This window comes from Cladophialophora carrionii (assembly GCF_000365165.1).
Source record: "Cladophialophora carrionii CBS 160.54 unplaced genomic scaffold supercont1.7, whole genome shotgun sequence".
Classification (NCBI taxonomy): Eukaryota; Fungi; Ascomycota; class Eurotiomycetes; order Chaetothyriales; family Herpotrichiellaceae; genus Cladophialophora; species Cladophialophora carrionii.
This window is the reverse complement of record NW_008481832.1, coordinates 1,299,808-1,322,064: the sequence shown is the minus strand read 5'-3', so window position 1 is coordinate 1,322,064 and position 22,257 is coordinate 1,299,808. Positions and strand designations below refer to the sequence as shown.

Genomic DNA, 22,257 nt, shown 5'->3' with positions numbered 1-22,257 from the left:
GAACCCGCTTGGTTAAGGTACGTCTCTACGGATGGATGTTCTGTTGCCTGTGTTCCGACGTCTGCGATCCCGAGCTAGAATCACCGGAGAATCCGCTTCTCCCAGGGCTCATTTTGAAGATCAACAACGGCGACTGCGCTTCTGACTGGTCACGTCCGAGTTAGGAGTACAGAGTAAGACTGGTGCCATACCAATAATCCAAGAGATTCGCGTCAAGGGAAAGCTAGAAGCACGTCATGGAGGCGCCGTTGAAGACCAACAGTTGCACCATGCGCGCCGACGAGCCGCGATAGATTCGTGTAATGTTCTTAGACGATGAGGGAGAGCAACTCGGTGAGCGACTTTGCTCTTTAGCTCGCGCCGAGTCTCTTGTTGGCAGTGATCAGGTAGGAATGGGTGGTCGATGGTGAAACTGGGCTTTCCGTCACGATGTTGCACCTCATATATTGACGTCCCTTTGGAGGCTGTCGTGCAGTTATGAACTGGGGAATAGAGGCTGATCAGGACGCTAGTCAACACTACATTTTGCAGGATATTATCAGCAACAGCAAACACTAACACACTTCCTGCCCGTCAATCTGCGTAGGTATCATCTGAGTTTGAGGAAGAGCATCTCATCAACGGAGTTCGAGCAGAGGCGCCCCTTCGTAATAATGTTGTACAATTAACCACCGTAGGCCTTCTTGATCTCTTTCTCGTACCGCTGCTGGATCTTCTTTCTTTGGACCTTTTGGGCGGGCGAGATGAAACCCTATCCACGTCAGTCAGCATGACCCTCTTCTAGCAATCGGTTCCACTTACATTTTGAGGGGTCCATTCCTCGTCGGACATGACGATACCGTCAATGATTTCGATGCCCGCAAGACCTGATTCACGGCCTGCCTTCTGTACTTCTTTCAGCACGAGGCCATTGAGCTTCTCGTCATGCACCATCTCCTCCAGTGACTCTCCTTTGATGCCATTGGCAGCTGCGATTTTTTGAAGAGTCGCCTCGACCGGCACGATGATCGCAATCGGCTTAGCCTTGTCTGGGGCGGCAAAGACGCAAATGTTTCCGACCACCGGCGCCGTACGGTAGGAGGACTCGAGCTTCTCAAGGGCAATGTATTCACCATTGAGAGTCTTGACCAAGTTCTTCTTGCGATCAATGATGCGCAGGTGGCCGTTGGCATTGAATTCCCCGATATCGCCGGTCTTGAACCAATGGTCGTCGGTGAGTGCCTCCTTGGTCTCCTGTTCGTTGTCCCAGTAGCCCTCGGTCACTGCTGGTCCGCGGATCCAAATTTCGCCCTGAGGAGGCTTGTTCGTCGAGAAGTATCCCGCATCGGGGAAGTCAACCAGCTTGATTTCAATACATCCTGGGATATCGCCCAAAGCATGGGGATCCCACGCCAGAGGATCTTGGATGCAACCCATGGCGGACGTTTCGGTGAGACCGTAGCCAGAGATCATGGGCGTCACGGCGTAGCTGATGAACTTGATGGTTTCTTCCGAAATCGGCCCACCGCCGTTAAAAGCGATTCGTAGGCGTCCGCCAGTAGCATCCTTCAGTTTCTTGAAGACCACCGCATCCAGAATGCCAGCGCCGGGCAAGCGTGAGGAGAGAAGCATTTGCTTCAGGGACATTGCACCCCAGAACATGTTCCTGACAACGAATGAGCCCGCATTGACCTTTGCCAAGATGCCCTTCTTGACGCTCTCCCATACAGCAGGCACGCCAATCAGGATGGTGGGCCGGAATTCACGAATATCTCCCTTGCAGTTCCGGACAGAGGTGTCAGACAGAGTCTTTGGGTTGCCGTAGCCCATGGTGCCACCCCAGAACAAGCATACATTCTCAAACATATATTCGAAAATGTGCGATTGAGGGAGGTAGGTGAGAAGTGCATCGGCTGGCGAAATATATGGCGCCACAATACTCTGTACACCAGCCATCGCAGCAACAACAGCCTTGTGTTTGATTGTGACACCCTTTGGCGGACCTGTAGAACCGGAGGTGTACATGATGCAAGCCAAATCTTCAGGGGACGGGGGCACAGGATCCGCCGGATTGTCTGCGCCTAACTTTCTCAGCTCATCAAAGCTCAGCACTCTGAGATCAGGGTTGGTCGACTTCAGCTTGTCAAGGTCGGCCTGCTTCGCCTCGGGTTCCGTGTTGTAGATGACAGTCTTCAGGTTCTTCGCGCCCCCTAGTACCCTGACCAAGGTGGGGATGAGATTCGGGTCGAGGAAGATGGCGACTGAGCCAGTCTGCGCCAGAGAATGCCTCAGTCCCTCTTCACCCAGCGAGTCGTACGCAGTCACGATGGGAATCGACTGCGAGGCGGCAGCGTGCGACATTCCAAGCCAGTGGGCGCTAGATTGGTCAGAACGAGATGAGCGGGGAGAGGAGACACAATGCTCACCTGGTCGCTCCATAGAGATGCATTTTGTTCTCTTTCGAGATTCCGAGATGCGCCAGAGCCGAGCCACAGTCAAGCGCCAGCTTTTCATATTCGATGAAACTCATATACTCGTAGCCACTGAGCTCAAAGTATGTCCATTTCTTGTCGACCTCTTGTTCTTGACCATCGACCATCTTCTTGACCTTCTTGACCTCTGTGTGGGTCTTGATGATCTTCCTCGTGCCAATGGCCTTTGCATTTCCGAACTTGGAGGCTGCTCGTTTGAGGTTGTCATAGATGGTCTTGACATCGTCCGAAGGCTGGACGATGAGCTTGTCCTTTGCCAGAGGATTCCGTCGGGGGATTGTTTCACCCTCTTTCTTGTCGTAGCCGGAAGCCTCTACCGAGAACGGTGGTTTCTTGGTCATCTGCGGCTGGACATAACCGTCGAACCGGGTACGGGGATCATGTTCGAGGGTGGCCATCATGGGCTAAGAGAGATGATTGAGAGGTTACACGATTCGGTCACAGTCTCCGAAAGTTGGAGACCACTGGGTGCGTGCGCACAGGCAATCAACGGCCTACGTGTTGGTCGGATTCGGTTGAGATGTTCAGAGGGAAGCAACCGAGATGTTGGCGGCGGGATGAGATGGGGGGACAATTAAAAGGATGAAACGAGAGGGAGGATGCATGTGTTGCGACGAATGGGATCAGTGGTTGTGGCGGTACGAGGTCTTGAGTGTTGAGATGCCTCGTTTGGAGTCGGTGTCAAATGTGTCAGAGCCCAGCCTCCAGCCTCCCGTCGGCTTGACTTGAACCTGCAGCTGCAGCAGTCACTCAGTAAATCAGTGGCCGGTCAGCGAGGAGACGGATAATCTGGGGTTGAGAGCAGCCAGAGAAGAATGAGCTAACTCCGTTACGTCACTCCAGGCGACAGCCTGGTGCACCCAAGAGCTGGACGAGCTGGGCTGTCTACATAGGCAGCCGCGCACAGGTCACCGGGCCAGTGATAGCCTGTTCTTGGGCTGAAACAGACGTGGCGGAATCGAGGGTGCGACAACCAGGAGAGCTCCTGCTGCCTGCACTGGACACAGCATGTGGCAGTGCGCATTCTCGTCGTGCCCTCACTCCATTGGCTTGGTCTGGCGTGTCTGGATGCTCCGGATCATTGCTCGGCCCGTCAACCTTCCCACAGGCAGATCCTCGCGTCTTTCACTCCGCTCTCAGACTTCTCTCACTTTGTCCTCTGCTAACCATAACCGTAGCTTCAAGTGTCAGCTGGGTCTCCTGCTAAGTCTATCGGCTGTTACTATTATTCATCACTTCTCGCGGCACCATGCTTCCTGCTGCTTTTCTAGAAGACGCACCCTTCCTGGCGGCTTGACAATCGTGTGACCCGGCCGCCATATTCACGATATGGGTTGTACGTCGGATCGCTGGTAGAGTGGACGCTGAGTACTCAAAGTCCAGATCAACCTCACAGCTCTCACTTGTGGATTAGCGGTCCCATTATGCTGATGTGAGGCCTGCTCTGTGCTGCACGCACGGCTCCCTCTATCGGTCGCTGTCTTTTCCTTTCCCGGATCATCAGCAACAGCAATGTCATCACAGCCGCTTGAAGCCGGCTTGGGGCCCCCTATTGAGGATGCCAGTGAAGGTACTGTATCCAAAACTCCTTCGGCATGAAATCAACCCCACGTATTTTATCTGCTGACATTAAGGCCCAGAAACCTTCTATTGCTTCAGCCATAGAATCCCGAGCAACAATCTAGGCTTCGTCGACTCCAAGACTCACGTTTTAGAGGTTGAGATTGCTGGGCGCGACTACACCATCAGACAATCTCCTGGCCTCCTCAATTCTCACCGAGAGGAGGGAACCACCGGAGCTGTTCTGTGGAAGATTACTCCTCTTGTTGCTGCTTGGCTGGCTTCCACCCCTCCGTTACTAGCTGACGTTCTGCACCAAGATGCAATAGTTGTTGAGCTTGGTTGCGGTGTCGCTGGGCTGATCGGTCTGGTCCTTGCACGATTTGTGCAATGCTATATCCTCACGGACCTCGATTATGTCCTGAAGCACGTGAAGGAGAACATTGCCGCCAACGCAGCCACTTTAGGAAACAAGCAGAAGGCAACGAAGAAAAGAGGCGGTCAGAAAGAGACGGCGGCGGACCATGTTCTCAGAATGTTGCCCCTGGATTGGGAGCGTGACAACGCTCGAAACCTGGAGACGGTCATGCCTGCTGGATCGGCAATCGACCTTCTACTGCTCTGTGACTGCGTCTACAATGAGTATCTGGTCACGGCGCTGGTGCAGACCTGCGCTGATGCTTGCCGGCTGGGATCTTCGCGGACTAAAGCTACAGTCGTCTTGATCGCTCAGCAGCTCCGTGCTGACGCCGTGTTTGAGCTGTTTTTGGACTCGTTGATGCGGGAATTCGATGTATGGCGGGTGCCGGACGCGCACATCTCGGCCGAGCTGCGTCCTGGGTCGGGCTACGCGGTGCATCTGGCCATGCTGAAGTCTGCGGACGCCAATTGATACACGATAGACACGCTCGATCATGTATGTAGATGCTGTAGCGGTGGGTGCACCGGGCCAAGGGGGTGGCCGCCAAGCCCAGTAGCCCCCACGGTTGTCGAAAGTACCATGGCACTGCATGTTTGGGCGGCGTGTTGCTTCGATTCTTCGCTAAACCACTTGACACTGACACCCGCACCTGCATCTGCACAGAATAATATCCTGGTATCCCTGTCCTTATCCACACTGCCATGAGCCATCTGTGAGCGTCCAAGCTGTTTTGTTGTAGCTAGTTATCGGCCCTGGCAAGGGCAGCATTCTTTGGCGGCAACATGGATTTACGAACCACCATCCAGTCGACTTTGTCAGCCGACGCGACCGTCCGCACCCAGGCCGAGACGGCGCTGAAGCAGGCCGAGCAGCATGCTGGCTTCATCGGAGCCCTGCTCGACATCCTGCAGTCCGAACAGGATCCGGCCGTGCGCCTGTCCACCGCCGTCTATCTCAAGAATCGAATATCGCGGGGATGGGCCGCAGAACATACTCCCCACCAGCCCATCTCCGAACCCGAACGAAAACCCTTTCGAGACCGTCTGCTTCCTCTTCTGTCCTCGTCGCCGCCGTTGATTCGAGCCCAGCTCATCCCGATCCTCCAGACCGTCCTGCAGTACGACTTTCCCGCAAAATGGCCGGAGCTGATGGACATGACCCTTCAGCTGATGAACACCCAAGATGCCAACCAGGTCTACGCAGGATTACAGTGTTTACTGGCCATCTGCCGCACATATCGCTTCCGCGCGGGCGAGGAGAGGCAAAATCTGGACAACGTCGTCAATGTGGCCTTCCCGCCACTGTTGAGCATTGCGAATCGGCTGGTCAATGAGACGAGCCTGGAAGCGGGGGAGATGCTGAGGATATGCGTCAAGTGCTACAAACATGCCGTCTATTACGGCCTGCCCGTGCCGCTCCAGTCGCACCAAGCGACGGTCGACTGGTGTACCCTGTTTCTGACCGTCATCTCCAAAAAGCCGCCCGAAAGCGCCATGGTAGACGATGCTGAGGATCGGGAGCGCAACCATTGGTGGAAGGCTCGCAAATGGTCATATGCCAATCTGAACAGGCTTTTCGTGAGGTACGGAAACCCCACGATGCTCTCTTCGCAGCAGGAGAAGGAGTACGGCGATTTCGCCAAGAACTTCATCACGAATTTCGCCCCGGAAATCCTCAAAGGCTACCTCGGCGAGATTGAGAAATGGGTGGGGGGAGATCACTGGCTGAGCAAGCCCTCCCTGTCGTACACTTTGATCTTCCTGGAGGAATGTGTAAAGCCGAAGGTCATGTGGGACAAGCTCAAGCCGCACATGGACAGCCTCATCAAACACCTGATATTCCCCGTCATGTGTCTGTCGGACGAAGATCTGGAACTCTTCGAGGACAACCCAGCCGACTACCTGCACCGGAAGCTGAACTTTTACGAGGAGGTCTCAGCGCCGGATATGGCGGCAACTAATTTCTTGATCGCGTTGACCAAATCGCGGAAACAGCAAACCCTCGTCATCCTCTCGTACGTCAACGACGTCGTGTCACGATACGAGTCTGCCCCAGATGATCAGAAGAACCCACGAGAGAAGGACGGCGCCCTCCGTATGATCGGTGCACTTGCGTCGGTCATCTTGGGCAAGAAGAGTCCAATTGCGGATCAAGTCGAGTATTTCTTCGTGCGACACGTCTTTCCCGAGTTCAGGTCTCCCCATGGTTTCCTGCGCGCCCGCGCCTGTGATACCATGGAGAAGTTCGAGCAGCTCGACTTCAAGGACCAGAATAACCTGATCACTATCTACCAGAATATCATGGAATCAATGGCTGATCCAGCACTGCCAGTCAGGGTCGAGGCCTCATTGGCCTTGCAGCCCCTTATCAGGCACGATGTCATTCGCATCGCCATGCAGACGAACATCCCGCAAATCATGCACCAACTGCTGCAACTAATGAACGAAGTCGATGTGGACGCGTTGTCGAATGTGATGGAAGATTTTGTTGAAGTATTTGCCGAACAGTTGACCCCTTTCGCGGTGGCGCTTAGCACGAATCTCAGAGATACGTATCTCCGGATTGTCAAGGAGATGCTGGAACGCCAGGAGGCCAGACTGGCTGAGACTGGGGAAGGCCACAGCGACTATCTGGACGACAAATCCATCGCGGCCCTGGGTGTCTTGCAGACGATCGGCACTCTCATTCTCACGCTTGAGGCGACTCCCGATGTCCTGGCTCTGCTCGAAACCATCCTCATGCCGGTCATCACCATCACGTTGGAGAACAAACTATACGACCTCTATAATGAGATTTTTGAGATCGTCGATTCTTGCACGTACGCCTCCAAAGCGATATCAGAGACCATGTGGCAAGCCTTTGAACTCATGCACAAAACTTTCAAGGATGGAGCGGAGCTGTACCTGGAAGACATGCTGCCAGCACTCGACAACTTCGTGTCCTATGGCCAACAACGGCTGATCGAACACCCGCCCTATCTCGCTGCAATTGGTGGTATGGTACGAGATATATTTGCCGACCCTAAGGTGGGAGGCGTTGACCGTATCTGCGGGTGCAAGCTCGCGGAGGCTATGATGCTGAATCTCCGTGGGGGTCCCCTCGACAGCTACATCCCCACGTTTGTGACACTGCCCATGGAGGTCTTGGCTGGAGCCCAGGCAAAGTCGATTGTCAAGAGCTACAAGCTTCATCTGGTAGAGATGGTGATCAATGCTCTATATTACAACCCGATCCTGGCATTACACGTCCTCGAATCCCATGGCTGGACGAACAAATTCTTCTCGATCTGGTTCGGCATGATCGATAACTTCCGTCGTGTCCATGACAAGAAGCTTTCTCTTGCGGCCATCTGCTCACTTCTCACGATCCACGCTGATCAGGTGCCTCAGTCTGTCCAGACCGGGTGGCCCCGCCTCCTCACTGGAGCAACATACCTCTTCCGAACTCTTCCAGCTGCAATGAAACAGCGAGAGGATGCTGTCAAGGCCTCGGACGGCATCTCCGACACGATATCAGACTATGGGTCTGAAGAAGACACGGAAGACTGGGCAGACGAACCTATTGCTGAAGGTCTAGAATGGGGCCACGTCGACGCCGCAACACTGCCGGATACCAAAGGTGACATCAAAGACGAGTCGCAAGCCTATCTAGACTTTCTCAGCGAGGAGGCCAAGAAGTTTGGAGCGCTGGCTGATGATGATGATGATAGCATGCTTGACGATGACAGTCTGCTGGAGAGCCCTCTCGACAAGTTTGACCCCTATTCGGCGTTCAAAGACTCTCTCGGCAAGCTGCAGGCCGAGCAACCTCAGCTGTATGAGAATTTGACGGCGATGTTGGAACAGACCGACCGAGACGTTCTGCAAATTGTCGTCAACCACGCCACTGCTGTCCAGCAAATACAGAACCGGGAATAGAATGGCTGGATATGTATTGCGGAGCAGTTCTTGGCTTCTCAATCTCCACATCAAGTGGGCGACAAGCGGAGAAAGAAGCAGGCCTTGCGCACGATGCAGGTGGAGAAGCTCGTGGCTGACCAACTGATCGCCGACGCCATGAACTTGAGCGCAAGATCCAGATCTTAGCATTTCTGTCGAGGAGATTCCTACGAACGGCCTGGGGCAATGAGAACGGCCTCTTAAAGACCGAGCCCCTCCATCTGCTGCCCCTGAATGGGCGAAGACAGAGTTTTCCAAATGCGTCTCTGAGGTGGGAGATGAGGGCCATGAAAAGGGGGTATCGAAGCCGAGCGGAAAGATTGTCCAGCTTGGGGGTTACGCCATATGGGTGCGGCGGTCTAGCGCGTGCTCACGATCCCTCCTAGACTACGTATCCGGAGGGGAGTCAGAAATGGAGGCACTTGACGAGGTTGAGGTCGAATGAACAGCGGCGAATACTTGGCTACGGAGCCCGTGTGTCCTCTCGAGAATGATTCAATCAGACCTCACAGGCCGCCAGCCGACACGAAATATCACTTTCCTCCTTGGTCCGGATGGGGTCTATTGGGCAAAGGAAGGGGCCACGGCAGGGACAGAGGCTGAGGCAGAGACAGAAGGCGACAGGAACAGGGAATGCGGCGACAGAGAAAGAGAAATGAAGCCAGGATCGGTAACCCTCAAGTAATCAACAATTCTCCTTGTGTAGATATTTGGTTCTTCCCCCGAACACAACCATCCAACCCAACAAAGCCCCCCTAATTATACCCATGCGTCAGATACTCGATTGTATTTACCAGCCGCGACCACCTGTGAAGCTCAGCTCTCGCCGTTCACTGGAACGAAGTAACCTTGATTTCCTCGCTCGTCGACAACAACGAGCTCGATTCACTTGCTGAATCCTCCATGATCGCACTCCCAAGCCATATCGGCACGGACAAACCACTGAGTTACGTACGGGAAGAGACTAAACCAGAACTACATGAACTCTGTAGACGACCTGCAAAAGCAAAGTTGGTCGGTGTCGAGGCTTTCGTCAGTCGGCTTTGCTCTGTGGTCTCTCTGTTATGCTTATGCTGGGGAAGATACATCCTGACTGTACCTCGTACTTTGTGAGGTATGTGCTAGTACGGTATCCTCGGTGTGTATCCGTCGTAAGTTAGGTGGACACATTCAGGGTATGAGATGTCTTGGGGCGGGAATGCTGCGAGGACAAGGCCATGATTGACCGTCGTCCACCGGGCAGGGCCGGCAGGGTAAACTGGTGGCGAGGGCGGCAGCAACCACTTCATTGATGACCTTGGATATCATTCACGATTAACTTGTCCGCCCCAGTATGATGAGAACTATCCCTAGCTACTTCGCCCTGGCATCGTCTTGCTCTACTGCCGAGTGTCAGCGTCCGGCATGAACCTTCGAGTGGATGGATCAACACCCGTAAACACAAACATATGCTGTCTTGAATCGTTTCAAAACAACGTCGGCGTGCTGTGTTTGGATCCTAGTCCACTTGTTCTGCTCAATGCCATACTTGATACTCTCGACCACTTTTGCCATTTTCCATTCCCTTGGTTCCACGCTCCTTCGCTATGCTGACAATAGCTCATAGACAACAGCAACATACACATGACAATGTGCAGACCGACACTCCTGACAACACATAGACATCCCTGGCTTCCAAACAATTTTGTCCTTGCCTTGTACCCGATGTTTTCTCTAGGCCGCCATGTTCCGTTGTTGGCCACACATTGTACGATTCGTCGCAGTCTCGAGGACTTTCGGTATCCCGATCCCCCATGAGCCTAGCAAAACAGCAAGCCAAGTCCTCTAGGTCGTCCATCATATGCAAAGACTGTCCCATTGCCGTCGCTATCCCGCAAAGGCCAACCTCTGGAACAACCAGCCACCAGCACCGCCCGCCAGTATCCACAAAAGCTAGTAAACAAATGTCCGTTGATTCTGCAAAGAGTCAAAGCACACGAAGTGGGAAGAAAGGTAAAACACTGTTGCTCAAACATGAAATACGTCGTGCAAGTCGTTAAGTGGTCAATGAGCGAACTCCAGTGGTATTGAATCGTGGATCCGGGGATTCGGTTATGGTTGTTGTGGTGTTTAGGCCGGGCTCTTCGCACTCTGAGGGCCACCATTGCGGCGAGAGTGTTGTGAGTCTTCAGTACCAAGGCCCATGTTCTCCATGCCAGTCGAGAGAAAAGCGAACGGGTCCGCGCTTGGTCCATTGCTGTAGAAGCCATTGTGTGGGACGTTACCAGGCGCATTCGTGTCGGCCGCTCCACTGAAAGCAGCTTGGGCAGCAGGGCCGAATGAGGAATGAGACATGTTGCTCGGTGCATATCCAGGAGTCATGCTGCCCATCTGAGGGAATGGAGCCGTCGGTGGGCCACCCATGCCAGAGGGCACGCCGTACTGATGTGGCGGTGGTTGACCGAAAGCGGCGCCAGAGCCGAATGCGGCAGCACCAGGCCCGTAAGGAGCAGGTCCGGGGGTACTGGCCATTGAACCTGGCCCCATGCCATACTCTGATGGTGGTGCCATCGGGGACGGGTAAGCCGAATCGACCACAACTGCGGCACCAGCGCGGGGAGCACCACAGCGCAGGCAGTTAACGTTCTTCGCAAAGTTGTGGTATTGGCACCCCTCAGCACCGCATCTCCAGTCACCAGCTCTGAAAGGAACAATGCCAGCTCCACCTCGTCCGTGATGTCCGTGTCCATGGTGTCCCATGTGGTGATGATGGCCCATCATGTGGGGAGGTCCGTATCCAGGATACGAGTTGTAATATGGGTCGACACCAGGGGCGCCTCCAGCTGGGAATGAGCATCGGAAGCAGGCTGTGCGGCGTTGGAAGTTCGAGAAGCCACACGAGGGACAATTCCAGTCACCCGGTCGGGGACGGTTCTTGCTTGGAGGGAAAGGCGTCAGGATCTCCGCAGCACGATCGAGGACTCGGCTTGAAGAAGGCGAGACCTCGATGGCCTTCTCATTGAGGGCACGACCGTTCATGCAGAGACTTTCCGCTGCCTGTACCGCCATGATGTCAGTGTGGGATCCGAATGTCAAGTGAGGTTGAAGTGAGGTGGAGGTGAGGTGGGATGAGGTGAGCAAACGAGGCAGCATGTGAGGTTGAAGTGAGTGCGGGCAGAGGTGAAAACTGGGAAATGAAAGTGAGACATACCTCTTCATGGGAAGAAAACACGGCGAAACCTGAACCTGTAGGCTTGTGCTGATCGGGCGTCCGAAGGGTCCAGAAAGCGATGGGCCTCCCCCCGAACTGGGTAAACCAGCTTTCGAGTTCAGACTGGGTCGTGTCGTGTGGCAAACCGTTCATGTGGAGTACTTTACTCCGTTCCTTCAAAAACGCATTTACATCGGCTCTAGCATCCATTGGGCGGGTCAAGACGTCGGGATGCTCGTGAGCGGGCTGAGACTTCCGAATGAGGCCTCGCAACACCCTGGCGAGCGTGACGGCCTCTTCCATGGCACGACGGGGGGAGGCAGGCGCCAACGCCTGCAGGTGGAAGGGTAGATTGTGCTTGATTGGAGCCGACGATTGCACAGGTTCCACCTCTAGGGCAGCACAGATGTTGGCCAGGGAGCTGGGGCCGAACGGCAGGGACTCTGGATGGTGTTGCTGCCATCGGGCATACTCTGAGCGCAAGTCAAAGGTTCGGGAATGTTGCAGGTAAGCCGGTAGGACGACTGCCTTGTCGCGAGCTTCTCGGGGCAACTGGACGCGCAAGTCCCAGGAATCCAGTGTGACAAAGGAAAACTCCAGATTCTTGGAAGTGAGATGCTCCTGAGCGAAATGGTCGAACCGAGTCACTGCATCGCGGAAGGACCCGGCATTGCGGACATGTTCCCAGGTCAGAGTGGTGAGGCTGGCTGTAATTGCAAGGTCAGTTCCTGCGAATCTCCGTCTTTCCGACACAAAAAGTACTCACTGCAAAGAGGAGTGATGGGAGTGTTCACGGGTTTGACAAGGACACTTTCGCGGTAGATCTGGCTCTTCCGTTAACTGAACCATCCTGTTTCATCGACCTTCTGTGTTTCCCTCCTCTCGGTGGTATGATCCTCAGGAGACATACCTCGTCACAAGTCTTACTATCGAGCAAGATCCAGCCCAATTCAATTACTTCTGCAGAATCTTTGGTGACATAGACACCGTGCTCATCGCATGTTGTCGCAACGTGGATGACGACATAGCGGTCGAGCTTGGGGACCGGAGTGGCCGGGGTCGTCATGCTGGAGGGCGTCGGGGTTTCGGTATAAACGACCAGGTGAGCTCGAGGTGAGGGAAAACGTCGACACGGCAAGCGGTCAAATTATCGTGCTATCAAGATTTGGAACTGTACTGTGGATGGTCAGCCACAGGCCCGAACAGATGGCCGCAGGCCGCAATATACCAGGCAAATGTCGAGCCAGAAAAAGCAGAAACCCAACCCAACTCCACTTGCTTGGGACAGGTAATTGCAGGACCAGCGAGGAAGATGAATTGATAGATACAGGCCGATGTTTTCTCAACCCCCAGGAAATCAACTAGGTGCGGGTGGAAAGAGAGGGAACAGCAATCGATGAAAGGACGCAGCGGCCGCGGAAGGGAACTGGGAAGAAGGGTGAGAGAGTCGTCGACGGAGATGGAGATGGAGATGCAGTCTGGGTTGTCAACTTTGTCGAGGCAAAATTGGGGGAAGCTAAACCACAAACTCACGTTAGGACTCGGCTTTTTCTCTGCCACGGCGCTGGGTTGCAGGGCTTACAGGTGCGTATCCCACGCGGGCCGCTAGCTTTTAAGGACAAAAACGGTGCAGTCCTGCGGACCGGGTCCCTGGGTGGTTCTCGTTTCCTGGCTGGACGTGATTGTTTCCCTGCCTTTCGAGGCGCGTTTCCAGGTCTGCCACACTTGGATCCACGGTACGATGTACACAGGTACACAGTCCATCGCCCACATGCGTTGCAGATTATAGGTGACCATTCTCGAACCTCGTGCGTGGAAGTGTGACCTCGACCCCTCGAGCTGGTGGCCTCTCCATCTCTTCGGGGATTGCCAGCGGGGATACCGTGGTAGTGGTCCTCCATGCTGTCCTACGCGTGTTTGATTGACAACAGCTCGGAGAGCAGTGAGTCGACAACGGCCTGGAGCCATTGATTTCTAATGCCACCACGAAGGCGCTTTCTCTACTTTTAGCAAGTGACGTCCTATTTTACAAGGCCTCCGTGGACGTCTGCAGCAAGTGACAGCTCCCATCGTGTGCGGCTAACCGTGGCCACCCTCGCACAAAGGAACGATGTCAAAAATTAATTGTTTTCCACCTGCGTGGTCAGTGCGGCTTGTTTCAGGATGCTGGCCCTGGGCTTCCGACCGACCACCTAACGCTGGGTCGTGGAGCCCCGAGCACCGTTAGGGCATGGCTCTCGATGGCATTCCCGTGAACTAGAGCTCCCAAGAAGGGCACCACAGCAAATCCCGGAAACGTGGAATGTGCCCGCCACGTCGGCCATGACAGCGGAGCAACTCACCTGAGGAAGCACTGAGCTCACAGCTTGCATGCTCGCTTATGCTTTTGCGCTTCGGGTGCGCAACCACCAATGCAATACCTAGGTCGTGCGGATGCAGTGATCTGCCTCCGTAGCTTACCAACAGGAGTGCCACCTATGGCCGTCATACAGTACTTAGCCCGCTGGAAGACCACGCTCTCGGCCAACGTAGCACCTGAAAAGCCGAATTTGGCAGGAGTGTGTATTCCTGAAAGGAACTGGCACAAGTTGACATCCAGAACCCGTCGCTTACATCTGCCGTGCGCCTGCTGTACCTCGATTGCGGTCTTCCAAACTGAGCCTCTTGTCCCTGACGCCAATTGCTCTTCGTGAAATGTCATCGTCACTCGAGGCTGGGAGACGCCTATCCCGAGCTTCCGTGCACGAGCGACAAAGTGGGGTTGGCCATCCTCGTTAAGGGCGAAGTGGTTGGATCCTGAACCCCGCCCCTCCAATCGGCGTCACTCCTCCCTTGCCAGCCGACATCCAACCACGTCTGGAGAGCTTCAGAGGCAGTTGTGGCCGTGCAACGGCGCGGTATCAACATTTTCTCCCTCACTGCTTGCTTCCCGTGCACCTCACTGGCGATGTTCAGGATGCGAGGATCCAAAGTTGCAGAAGAGCTATGCGTTGATGCCCAATGCTGGTTGTCTACGGTAGGAAGTGGCATGCAGCGTTGAACGATGGCCCAGATACAGATCGTCCTTGTGTAAGGGATGATCTTGGTGCCCAATGCGAACGTCCATCCCCGGTTGCACCGCTGTCAGACACACTGTAAACAGACTGCTATAACACCGGAATGGGGATGAAAGCTCCTCTTCGCTCAGTTTCACCCTCGAATGCAACCACGATCGACTGATGATCGACAGACTGCTCTGGACCGCCGAGAGTCTCCTACCCATGGTATGTCACTCCCCTCTAATTCCAGGCTGATCTTTCACATCTTTGCCTGTATTCTCCAGCGTCTGTGGCCTTAGGGAGTATTCTTCGGTGACTGCCTCTTCTCCATCATGATCGTTGGCGTTCCACAAATCCAAATCTAAAGACTTGCATCTCTGCCACCATCCTCCCAGTGGGCTTGAACGCAAGACCTGCCTTTGACGCCCAACACCTGTACCCTTACGCCCGGTCTATCACCTTGTGGGACAGCGCGCCCCCAAGCGCCTCAGTAATTCCGGAAGAGGGAAGGGCAGTGGTGGATCCCCAGAGACGAAGAGGCGACACAAGAGATGTTGGGCATGTCAAGCACGGAGCGGCGTTGGGCGTAACACCCTCTGCGGTTTCAGCACAAACTGCATCATGCGACAAAATCCTCCATGAAAGCAGGGAGACTCCTTGCGCACTCAAGCCATGGCCCAGAACGAGCACCCGAGCCGCTCGTTGACAACTCGTGGACGAGGGAACCGTGTCCGAGCCGGCTACGAGGTAGACCATTCGCCTTTGCCGAAGGAGCAAAAGTGTCGGCAGGGACGCCACTGAGTCGAGGGAAAATCAAACACTGTGGGTCAGCGTTTTCACAAAGACTGCGACAATCACATCCAAGGCCGGGTCTATGGTCCGCTTTAAAGGGGCAAAGCCGCCGTACCACTCCTCCGCTGAGTCTGGCCGGCATGACTGGCGAAGGCAAAGTCCTTCGGTGCGACGCTGTCACGCATGGCGTGCTCCTCGGGTACCGCAGCGAGCAGCATGTCACGGACACGAGGACCCTTTGTTCGTACTTTCCATCACGGCGCCTTTCGTTCAGTCAATACCACGCACCTCTTTTATACGTGTGCGCGAGGTGCATTAGCGGTTTCCACCACACTGCAGGATACCGGCAAGCCCTAGCTGGTGAGGTTTACGAGTGTGGCCTTTCGAGCAAAAGCCATTCCTTTCAATATAAACCTGATGGTGTGTTCCGACAGATTCCGCGTTAGAGTGGATCGTGGTTGCGGTCAAAATTGTCGGATTCGGTGATGAAGCTAGTTACCGTTTTGGTGTGATGTTTTCCGACGTGAAAGGGGGTTTCGCCAAACCTTGAGACCTGGTCAAACACGGTGAGGCCCTGCGTGAACAGTTGCTGGACTATGCCGTTGTTATTTGGCAAGCCTTGCCCTGTTTTCGAAGACCAGACACTGCAACGACACATTTGAGGCCCAGCAGCGCTCTCATGCGGAATGGTCTCTGAGGTGCTTATGTTTGGCATAGTGAAAAGTCGCTGGTTTCTAACAACACTCGACCAGCTCTATGTCGAAGCTTTCTGGTAGATCTCGATTTTCGGCTCGTGTCGTCTGCTGGAGACGCTGAGATTGAGAGAGGGAAAGGAGACCCGGATCAGTGGTATTCCAACCACCATCTTGCAGCGTAACTCGCCCGCGCTCCCAGCCCAGGCGGGCTGACTATCGCGCAGAAAAAGTATAAACAGGGAATATCAAATGTTTCAAACCCCTTTGCTAGCGTATCCGGGAATGTTCTCTGAGATTCAGTGCCTATTTGATTAAAAACCCCCACACGCAAGCCCACGTCGGCTTAAAGCACTTCTGCTCTCTGACTAGACAGATTGAGTATGTCAACAGTCCGACCAGCACATGCCCGTCCATAACCGGGAGTTTGGCTTGGTTCTGTACTGGTCCCACGGAGAAGACTCGCAGCCGGATTACGGTGACCATGAACAGCAGAGCAATATGATGGCTGGCTGTTATTCAGTAGCACAGTAGCCCGTTGAGCGGAATTATAACACCGGATTTTAGCTTTCTGGCTCATCATTACAGTACTTTCACCGGGCTGAGGCTGGGAAGCGGCGAGCAAGACCCGGGGATCTCTGTCCTGTCAAATGAAACCCACCCGTCAACTTTCTAAAGTTGCGCCTTTCGATCTCTACTCTCCAGTAATCCTCACGCGTCCCTCACGTCCTTGCTCTCGGTGAACCTGCCGTAACATCCGCTGCAGCTCTCCACGTCCGCGTTAGCTACAGTAGGAGTACTTGTATGGAGTACGGAATAATTACTGCCTTGACGACGATCGTTCGTGGTTCGCACCATGTCTCTCTGGAGGTCAGCCGTCTCCCTTGTCTAGCCGCTTCCACACGGAGATACTGACATTGGTAGTTCCTACAAGACCCTGTCGCCCAAAACGCGTGCCATGATAGGCGTAGCCCTCATGCTGAATGCCTCGGCCATGCTACTCTTCTCGGACCAGATTGAAGCTGCGCTCGGCGTGACTCCCACGCCAGAAGAACAGCAGAATGTCTTCAAGTTGTATAGCGTCGAAAGGGAGAAGAAGGGATGAGGAAAGGCACCCATTCGTCAAAGACACTCCTTAGGAAAAGGAGGGTTATACTTACTGAGGGACGCGAGGACGATAGTACCGCATTCCTCACGAACATGGCTACTTCGACGACGACTGCGCTGAGAGCGAAGCACATCAACAGCGTCGAGCCGGGCAATAAGCCGTCAGGTCACGGATGATGAGAATTAGCATTTGCACTCGGCACTCCATGGTGCAGCTCGCTCAGGGTGATCTTCTGGTGCTGGCTTCGACTGTGCAGATACTGGCTCTCAGGAGGCGGATGATGTCGGAATGGCCGAGGGCGAAGTCCGCAATAGCTAGAGAATGGCACCCAATGGTGTGATACGGCCAAGTCTGCTACACCCACAACGGGCGAGGGAGATGCGGACCTTCTCGCGATGATATACGGAGTCATAGGGGCCGACATATGGAGGAGGTCTACATAGGTGTATTTGTCCATTCAGCATGGCCAATGGCAGGTGCAAGGCTACCCAGCGATGCGGTCGCCTCCTCTACCATTCTCAGAAGCTACGCGACGGTACTGTATCTGGGCAATGCTACCAATTGTCGATGGGTATGAACTTCAATGACCAATCTTTCTGTCGTGAGCGCAATAGATCCACAACTCCAGGTGGTCTGCTGGATTCTTTCTACTAACTTAGTGCTGGTGCTAGCAAGCTGACCAGCTGGACATTTCAGAATTGAGTAAAGGTACGGAGTACAGCATGATCACAGCATCTTCCACCTACCGTGTAATTAGAGAAATGCTTCACCATTCAGTGACCCAGGGTGACCAAGACTGGCTCCCAAAGTTACTCACCGTAATTGGCTGTTGCGATCTCGGCCCTTCAATAAGCCGAAACTCCGAGTAGATTTGCACGTCAGACCTCCTTTCGCCAGTTCGAATCACATTCTACGACGAGTAGATTGAGCTCTCAGAATAGAAAGCTTCGAGAAAGAAAAGTCTGCATGTCGGTCTAGACTGAACCTTGACGCGGCTCTCTCATCTCTGAAGACGACCGAGCAAGCAGGCTGTCCCGCCACTTGTACCTGAAGCGTGAGGCCTGGTCGAGCAGAACTAGCCTTGCTCGCCATGGGCCCACGACAATCCCTCTTTTTCAACCTCAAACACGTCCACGCGCGGAGGAAATGTCCAAGTACATGCCAGCGTCGCAACTTTGCGGCATCGACGTGCCTCTACCTCAGGACGACAGAGCTCGACGGCTCGAAACTCAGTGGTCTGCAAGTCAACCCCTCCCGGCTGTGGGATACGATCCACTCGACCGCGCAATGGACGTCCAAGACCTTCTCCAGCGACATGACGCGCGCGGGACTTTCGCGTCTCACGCTCACGGACGAGGACAAGCAGGCCCGGGACTGGTTCGTCGCCACGACGGAATCGCTGGGCTGCAAGACCCACGTCGACCAAATGGGGAATATCTTTGCTGTGCGACCGGGGTTGAACAACGACAGACCGGCGACGTTTGCGGGCAGCCATCTCGACAGTCAGCCGAGTGGGGGCCGCTTTGACGGCGTGCTGGGTGTGGCTGCGGGGATTGAGATGTTGAGGGTCTTGAACGAGAATTGGATCGAGACGGAGGGCCCTGTCGGCGTGGTGAACTGGACCAATGAAGAGGGCGCGAGGTTCCCGGTCAGCATGATGGGGAGTAGTGTTTGGGCCGGACGGATTCCGATCGAGAAGGCTTGGGCGTCGAGGAGTGTGAGTGTGGGAGCCAGGGACGCCACGGTTAAGGAGGAACTCGCCAGGATTGGATACCTGGGCGCTGTTCCCTGCAGGTTTGGAGACGAGGGCACGCCTTTGGGAGCTCATTTCGAGCTACACATCGAGCAGGGCCCGAAATTGGAGCAGACAAGGCAGAAGGTCGGCGTCGTAGAGGGCGTCCAGGCGTATAAGTGGTTTACTGTCACGATTACGGGGCGGGAATCTCATGCTGGGACTACGGACTTCGATTCGCGTGGCGATGCCTTATTCTTCGCCGCGACGTTCATCCAAAAGGTTCGCAAGATTGCCCAGAGTCTGCAAGGCCTTGCGACCATCGGGATTATGCAGGTGAGCCCCGGCAGTGTCAATACCGTGCCCGGACAAGTCACGATGAGCTTGGATCTGAGAAACCCGATCGACAGGGGGTTGAGGCGGATGGTGACGAAGGTGGAGGAATTCGTCGAGCTTGTCAACAATGGCACGGTACCGGTCAGGGAGCAGCAAGTTGGGTCGAAGAAAGCGAAGACCAGCAGCAGAACAGTACCATCTGAAGAGGAGCAGAAATATGCCCGGATGCGACAGAATCCGCTCACAAAGGTCCATGTGGACCTAAAGGAAGACTTCTCAAGTGATGCCATCAGGTTCAACGCCGCAGCAGTCAAATGTATCGAAGAGAGCGCCGAGAGTCTGGTTGGCCGGGACAAGATCCAGAGAATCACCAGCGGAGCAGGCCACGATAGTGTTTGTACGAATATGCACTGTCCTACGGGGATGATCTTTGTGCCTTGCAAGGATGGCGTATCACATAACCCGAGCGAATGGTGTGAAGAGGAGGATTGTGCGATAGGGGCGAATGTACTACTGCATTCCGTGTTAAGAATGGATCGATTGAGGAAAGAGAGCGGTGAACTCGATTGACAGGGATGCGAGCAATTGAGGGAAACAGCGAGGAACTTGCGACAAGGCTTGTAATAGGCTTACTCTCGTCCTGGCGGGCACGAGGTGCCTTTTCGAGAAGTTTTGAGGACCCGTGGGCTTGCTCCGTCCATTTTCACCACGAGGATTGGCTTTCAAGGACCGTCGTCGGCAAGTGAAAGAGCTCTTCTGCAGATTCAGCGTACCATCAACGCTTGGTAATGCCAACCGGCCACTTTTAAGAAGCGGGAGGCGCACCACGACCGCGACCAAATCCACCACGGAAAGTAGGCGCGAATTCACCGGGAGCACCACCCTCCTTGCCCTCACCACGATCTTCACGACGACGGTACCCCCCTTCGCGATCACCACGTGGGCCGCCACGACCGCCTCCACGGCGCTCGCCACGGTCGTCACCACCCATCATACCACGAGGAGGAGCATGGCTGCGTTGTTGCTTGATGTGTGTGGCAGGGACGATCTCAGCGGGCAAGTGCAGCCATTCACGCAGGTAGTCTAGGCCCTCGGGGGTGAGAGTGTAATAGTAGTATTGCCAGGAGAACTGGGTCTTGAGGTAGCCGCGGGAAGTGAGAGACTGGCAAGCCTTGATGACCTGGAATTGAACTATCAGTGTCTTGTCGCCGAGTGTTCAAGTTGAAGCTGCACATACATAGAGGTTCTTGGTGTCAATGTCGCCGTGCTTGGGGAGGTTGAAGTCCTTCTTGGCCACGAGCACACCTTCTCGGAAGATGTACTCGTGGATCTTCTTGCGGTCGGCCTTGGGGATGAGCCTGCGACAGGTCGTCAGTATTGGTGAAGACTCAGTGCGGTCAGGGAGCTAACATTTTGGCGAGCTTCTAGCCTTCCTTGAGCGGATATGTAGAGACAAAAGGGTTGGAGTATCTGTTGCCGCGAGTTCCTGGCGCTCTTCGGGGAATCGCGTACAACAAGAGCAGTTGAAGTGGGCAATATTGAGGGAGTGGCCGATCTCGAGAAATGCCTTTGGTGAAGTTCGTGGGCATTCAAATGACAGCAAGTCTTGGCGTTCTTGGCAATTTCACCGCACTCTGATTTTCGATTGACTCCGCACCTGAGAGATTTGACAACGACAACATCAACCGACAAATACCCTCGAAGACATACTCTACGTTGCCCGCTGAAGAGTCACTGATTTTTCAGGTCAGTCCAGTTTTCTGTTCCTGCTACGACGAACCAAAGGGCGAGTGTCAGGGAAACGTTTCCACCTTGAATCCCCTCCTCGACCTTTGTGCGACTCAACGCAATATTCTTTTTGGACGGCGAAACTGACAGACCCCTTCCTTGTAGTCCTCCTCAGTACCGCAATCATGGGTATTTCACGAGACAGCCGTCACAAGCGGTCCGCAACCGGTGCAAAGCGCGCATACTATCGCAAGAAGAGGTACATTTCAACCCACCGTAACCCTAGCCACTTTGGCGCGGCGAAGAAAGGCACCTTCTAACAGATTGAATCTTCGCAGAGCTTTCGAGAAAGGTCGTCAACCAGCCAACACCCGTATCGGCGCCAAGCGAATCCATCTCGTCCGCACCCGCGGCGGCAACACCAAATACCGAGCCCTGCGCCTCGAATCCGGCAACTTCTCCTGGGGCAGCGAGGGCATCGCCCGCAAAGTCCGCGTCATCGTTGTGGCCTACCACCCTTCCAACAACGAACTCGTCCGCACAAACACCCTGACCAAATCCGCCGTTGTTCAAATCGATGCCGCTCCGTTCAGGACTTGGTACGAGGCACACTACGGTACGAATCTTGGCCGGAGACGACAACAGCCAGGCGCTGCTGCGACGGAGGGTGCGACGACCAAGACGAGCAAGAGCGTGCAGGCAAAGAAGGAGGAGAGACTGAAGGCCAGTGGCAAGATTGAGCCGGCTTTGGAGCGACAGTTTGAGGCAGGTCGATTGTATGCGGTTGTGAGCTCGAGGCCTGGCCAGAGCGGCCGTGTTGACGGGTACATTCTGGAGGGTGATGAGTTGGCGTTCTACCAGAGAGCTATCCGGAAGTAAGCGCACGTCTTGACGGGACGGTACCTCAAACGGTGGTGGTGAACATGGATCTGCCCGGATGATCACCGTAGTTGTTTTGTCTTGGGGTTCAACGAGGGCGTGCCAGTCAAGCAAGGAGGGTCTGAGCAAGACCAAGTCCTGCTGATGTACGAAGATGGCGGCGCAAGAGCCCTTCGCACCGTGTCACATCAGTGCTCGAGGCTTATGTCTAGCTCATCCGCTCGCCCGCGATGTCGCCGGCTATGTTCACAACGATAGTGGACATTGCAGACGGAAGCATTCAGAAAGCAGAACAAGATTCAAGGCTAGAATTCAATCTCAATTTCATGGTTGCTCAATTCTGTTTACTTGATTGTGCCCAAGATGCCAGTG

The 22,257-nt window shown here is 54.6% G+C and overlaps 9 protein-coding genes across 9 annotated transcripts; 5 read left to right on the top strand and 4 right to left on the bottom strand.

Moving 5' to 3' along the window:
* Positions 1-664: 664 nt before the first annotated feature.
* On the bottom strand, positions 665-2,869 carry G647_08547 (uncharacterized protein; the record flags this gene model as incomplete). The annotated part of the gene is made up of 3 exons (XM_008732856.1): positions 665-751; positions 802-2,356; positions 2,406-2,869. 3 exons carry the CDS (start codon positions 2,867-2,869, stop codon positions 665-667), a joined length of 2,106 nt encoding a protein of 701 aa, XP_008731078.1.
* Positions 2,870-3,983: 1,114 nt separating this feature from the next.
* Positions 3,984-4,923, top strand: G647_08546 (uncharacterized protein; the record flags this gene model as incomplete). The annotated part of the gene is made up of 2 exons (XM_008732855.1): positions 3,984-4,041; positions 4,112-4,923. The coding sequence occupies 2 exons, from the start codon at positions 3,984-3,986 to the stop codon at positions 4,921-4,923; spliced, it is 870 nt and encodes a 289-aa protein (XP_008731077.1).
* Positions 4,924-5,234: 311 nt separating this feature from the next.
* Positions 5,235-8,369, top strand: G647_08545 (uncharacterized protein; the record flags this gene model as incomplete). The annotated part of the gene is made up of 1 exon (XM_008732854.1): positions 5,235-8,369. The coding sequence occupies one exon, from the start codon at positions 5,235-5,237 to the stop codon at positions 8,367-8,369; it is 3,135 nt and encodes a 1,044-aa protein (XP_008731076.1).
* A 2,130-nt stretch (positions 8,370-10,499) lies between these two features.
* G647_08544 (uncharacterized protein) lies at positions 10,500-12,646 on the bottom strand (the record flags this gene model as incomplete). The annotated part of the gene is made up of 4 exons (XM_008732853.1): positions 10,500-11,426; positions 11,581-12,287; positions 12,347-12,404; positions 12,491-12,646. The coding sequence occupies 4 exons, from the start codon at positions 12,644-12,646 to the stop codon at positions 10,500-10,502; spliced, it is 1,848 nt and encodes a 615-aa protein (XP_008731075.1).
* A 2,413-nt stretch (positions 12,647-15,059) lies between these two features.
* On the bottom strand, positions 15,060-15,374 carry G647_08543 (uncharacterized protein; the record flags this gene model as incomplete). Its single annotated transcript, XM_008732852.1, has 1 exon — positions 15,060-15,374. One exon carries the CDS (start codon positions 15,372-15,374, stop codon positions 15,060-15,062), a length of 315 nt encoding a protein of 104 aa, XP_008731074.1.
* A 1,584-nt stretch (positions 15,375-16,958) lies between these two features.
* Positions 16,959-17,207, top strand: G647_08542 (uncharacterized protein; the record flags this gene model as incomplete). Its single annotated transcript, XM_008732851.1, has 2 exons — positions 16,959-16,972; positions 17,027-17,207. The coding sequence occupies 2 exons, from the start codon at positions 16,959-16,961 to the stop codon at positions 17,205-17,207; spliced, it is 195 nt and encodes a 64-aa protein (XP_008731073.1).
* A 1,093-nt stretch (positions 17,208-18,300) lies between these two features.
* Positions 18,301-19,848, top strand: G647_08541 (uncharacterized protein; the record flags this gene model as incomplete). The annotated part of the gene is made up of 1 exon (XM_008732850.1): positions 18,301-19,848. One exon carries the CDS (start codon positions 18,301-18,303, stop codon positions 19,846-19,848), a length of 1,548 nt encoding a protein of 515 aa, XP_008731072.1.
* Positions 19,849-20,083: 235 nt separating this feature from the next.
* Positions 20,084-20,867, bottom strand: G647_08540 (uncharacterized protein; the record flags this gene model as incomplete). Its single annotated transcript, XM_008732849.1, has 3 exons — positions 20,084-20,458; positions 20,516-20,636; positions 20,791-20,867. The coding sequence occupies 3 exons, from the start codon at positions 20,865-20,867 to the stop codon at positions 20,084-20,086; spliced, it is 573 nt and encodes a 190-aa protein (XP_008731071.1).
* Positions 20,868-21,191: 324 nt separating this feature from the next.
* On the top strand, positions 21,192-21,885 carry G647_08539 (40S ribosomal protein S8-B; the record flags this gene model as incomplete). Its single annotated transcript, XM_008732848.1, has 2 exons — positions 21,192-21,265; positions 21,345-21,885. The coding sequence occupies 2 exons, from the start codon at positions 21,192-21,194 to the stop codon at positions 21,883-21,885; spliced, it is 615 nt and encodes a 204-aa protein (XP_008731070.1).
* Between the last annotated feature and the right edge of the window lie 372 nt (positions 21,886-22,257).